The sequence below is a fragment of the Bombus impatiens genome, unplaced genomic scaffold (assembly GCF_000188095.3).
Source record: "Bombus impatiens unplaced genomic scaffold, BIMP_2.2 scf_0452, whole genome shotgun sequence".
NCBI classification, from domain to species: Eukaryota; Metazoa; Arthropoda; class Insecta; order Hymenoptera; family Apidae; genus Bombus; species Bombus impatiens.
In genome coordinates, this window is record NT_176871.1 from 1,399,358 (window position 1) to 1,403,236 (window position 3,879).

Here is a 3,879-nt window from a genome sequence, read left to right on the forward strand (position 1 = left end):
AGCCGCGAATCCTTGCGCGAATGCGGCCGACGTTGGCTCGCCGTTCTTGCTCGAACATCCAGGCGTGCTCGCGGGCTTGTAGGACGGAATCTTGAGGATCGCTCTGCCTTGAGCACTGTCGCTCGCCTCTTCCTCGATGTTTGGGTTGAAGTCGTCGTTCGTCATCGGGCCACGTTGTTGCTGCTGCTGCGTCTGCGACTGTGCCTGGGTTTGCGGGTGCGTCGAGTGCGGTTGATGGTGATGGAGCTGCTGATGCGGTGGCTGCGACTGGTCCCCGTTTACGCTTTTGTTTAGCCTCTTGTCTTCGCTCATCAGCCTTCTCATCACCTCTGGAATGCGATAGTCTTGCGTCTCCATGCCTGTTGATACGACAGAGATAGTTTCAGTTATCAATCAAAAGGAGCGTACGTGTTTGTTAAGAAATACGATTTCGTTGGTTCTTCACGCCTACGAACATTTGTCGTAATCGCGGATTAGCCCCTGAGAACTGTTTAAGCCACTTAAACGAACTTCCATTCAGAAAGTGGAAAAAGTGTCGCCGACCCGTCGACCACCATCTGGCTTCTATCGATTTCCGAAGACCTACTCGCTCGTAATACACTTTTCGACTTTCGTCTCGGCCCTTGCTATACACTGGTCGGCGAATGAGACGGTCTAACGTCTATCGGAAATAACCCAAATCTCGTGTTTCGACGGACGTACACCATTTCACGCACTTAGCTTTCCTACTATGGTTGCTATCGCGAATTTTATCTTCCACTTGCGAAAATACCGATTTTCGTTTTTACTTTTGTTTTCATTTCCTCTAACCTAAGCTACACACATTTCGATAGATCTGCGAGCTATAAAATGTATCTGCACATACTCTGCATCTCCATCGTAAGAAGGAATCTTCATAATACTAGATAACGCGGAATTTAACATATGATTGCATTCAATAACACGTAAATGTTACAACAACTATAACGACGCGCAAATACTTTTCGTAATCGCCGCGTGTACTATGTGTAATTGTAAAAGGTATATATATAATACGCTGAGAGTAGTTCGAGAATGTTTTAACAATATTTGTCTTCGTGGGAGCACGACGCGCTTAAAAATTCGTTGGTTCGATGTTCTTAACGAAAGAAAAACGAAAAGAAGCCAACTGGAAAAAGGGTTAAGCGTGTTTCTCACCTTTAAATGGCGCAGCTGCTGCAAGCATCTTTTGAATATACGGGCCGATGTTGGCGTGTTCGAGCCCTGGCCACTCGGCTCCCGTCTCGTGTCCTCGTTGTAGCAACGTTCTGAGGGAATCACCGCCGCTTCCTTCGAGGGCGGAAAACCTGACAAGGTCTTCCAAAGACAACAGTGGCTTCAACAGAGCTTTCTCCACTTCTTTCTCCTCTTCCGCTCCGGACAGTTCTTTGTCGTCCACCTGTTAAGAATATTTTTTTCTAGCGTATTCCACACATTCTAGCCGCGATAAGGAAACGAATAATTCGAAACACGAATCGTTAACATCGATCGATCCTCTCGAGGAAAGTCTCCTCTTACGTCGATCATTATCGTTAAATCGGTATAACACTTTCTTGGCGACGTTCTTTTCGCTAGCAGGATTTCATCGAGAGGCGTTCTTCTGTGTTTGTATTTGCGTGTATGTCTGTGTTGTAACAGTGTCGGTTGTCCATGTAGATACACTCTTCTTCGTCGAATGCAGAATGACCAAGCGTCATGCAGGAATTTGCCAGATAGAATCGTTCGCAAAAAGCATGTACGACGTATACAAAAATAAAAAGGACACAGAAAAAGAAAGGAACGCTTTGCCCAAATGTTACTCTCATGTAAAGTTTCCTGTACCGGGGTGGTTTTTCGCGCGAAAAGAAAGAGAAAGGCATGGTCGAAAATTGAAAACCAGCTCGAAAGTGTCTCGCTCTCCGACGAATAAAAAGGACCCGGTGCTACACACCGGCCATTGCCTCGTAAATATTACTCAAACAACATGCATTCAAACTAAAAAAATCTACCAGGACTAAACTACCTGCGCTTCTCCTAATGACACCAGGCAGAACGTCGTTAAAAAGGAAAATGAACCATCGATTATTCGATATTCCAAGATCCATTTCCCAACAAGCGTCGTGCATCGTTCGAATGTCAAGATATTACGGACGCTTTTGGAAAATTAATTTTCGTCTAACGTGTATCAGTTTCTCGAATATATGTTGCCGGATAAGCCACGCCACTTGTCAGCATGCCTTGCTATATTGCAACGCCACGTAGAAACCATTACTTCCTGACATTCCCTTGCACCATAAAATCGACAGCTGTACTAGTAATACTGAAGCACGATCGTCTGTACAAAACACATCGAGGATGCATGGTGTCGAGGTCGGAAAAAAAGCGTATGTACTCGTGACAACGAATTCGAGGGCCCTAAGAGCCCGTCGCGAACAAAAGCTCGCATCCAAGAAGAACTCTCTCCTCTCGGCTCGAAACGATCGTCCCGAAGACTTACCTCGAGTCTTGCAACCTCGCCAAGACCAAGCGGCCGTGTGTTAAACTACAAATAGTGAGATAAAAAAGTTAAACAGCCCATGCAAAAACATTCGACACTACTGAGCATCACGGCAACCGATAACGAACCGCGTGAACCGATCCATCTTCGTATTAATCAGCTTCATTTTCCTTTATTTATAGTCAAATTAGAAGATGGAATATGCTCGTACGACAGTTGCAATCTTCTGTACCCGTATACAGTTCGCGAGTTGATCGGTTCACGCGAACTCTACGATCACCGTGGCAGAGGTATGTTTTGGGGAAGCTCCATTCGTTCTTCCTAACCAAAACCACACTTAGATACAAATAGGCGGTCTTCCTTCGCGAACGAATTATCGAGATTCAACTGGTCTTTTATATCTCTCTGCAACCCCCCTCCCCATTCCCTCTCCGTCATATTCTCTCCTTGTCCTTGGATGCGTCATCTTTCGCTTAAGATAAATCGCGTCCAAAGGCATCATCTCCTCTATCGAGCGTAATCTTTCCTCGCAACGTCCGATAACTTATGATTAATGACGGTGGAACGTGTATCGAACCTGAAAGGAACTGCACGGTAGACTTTTTAATTAAACAATCATACGTATACGAAGAATTGGAAATCGAATCGAACACATGGAGATACTTTAGAGACGGAAAATCACCACCGAATCTTCTACGTAGAAACTTCTACGAGAGGAAACGTTTCCTTTTCCTCTTTCTATTTTTCTTTTTCTTTTTTCTTTTTTCTTTTTTCTTTTTTCTTTTGCGAGATGAATATAATTTCTCGATTTAATATTGGAGCTATTCCTCCTACCGTCACTGACACGATTATCGGACATTCTCGACGTAACGATAACTCGGTCGACGACTGTCACCGAGAAGGAAACTCGTGCCACCAGTGTCAGAAGAAGCGTGGTTTCGAAAAACGATCTACATCCTAGCGATCCACACTCGACCCTATAAGATACTTTCCAGTTTGCACGCTCTCTCAGTTCGGTATATTTGCTGTTACGATTACTCAATTCTCGATCAATTGCCAATTCTCAATTCTCAGTTACTCGATTATCAATTCTCGATACTTGATTCCCTCTGCTATAGAAAGTTAGGTACAGATACGACGTGATTTATCGTATCATCGCTCTTTTTTATTACATGTTCCCGCACCCTCTGTTTGCCTCTCACTTCTTCTCTCGCTTTCCGGTTTCTCTTTCTCTTGTTCTGTCCCCAAAACCTACCTCATCCACTTGCGGGGGCGGAGTGGTCGCGGAGGCGTTTTGGGTCGTATTTGGTGGTGTTGTAGTTGTAGTAGTAGTAGTAGTGGTGGTGGTGGTGGTGATGGTGGTGGTGGTGGTGGCTGGGGCGCCG

At 45.0% G+C, this 3,879-nt stretch overlaps 1 protein-coding gene across 1 annotated transcript in view; it reads right to left on the reverse strand.

Moving 5' to 3' along the window:
- Nucleotides 1–3,879, reverse strand: part of LOC100749057 (mushroom body large-type Kenyon cell-specific protein 1) — a 35,564-nt gene that overhangs the window by 4,043 nt on the left and 27,642 nt on the right. Inside the window, exons 8-11 of the mRNA XM_033321459.1 lie at nt 3,750–3,879; nt 2,495–2,539; nt 1,177–1,417; nt 2–359 (exon numbers count right to left, since the gene is read on the reverse strand). The exon at nt 3,750–3,879 is cut by the window's right edge and continues 5 nt beyond it. Coding sequence (XP_033177350.1) covers nt 2–359; nt 1,177–1,417; nt 2,495–2,539; nt 3,750–3,879 — 774 coding nt within the window. The remainder of the gene's footprint in view (nt 1; nt 360–1,176; nt 1,418–2,494; nt 2,540–3,749) is intronic.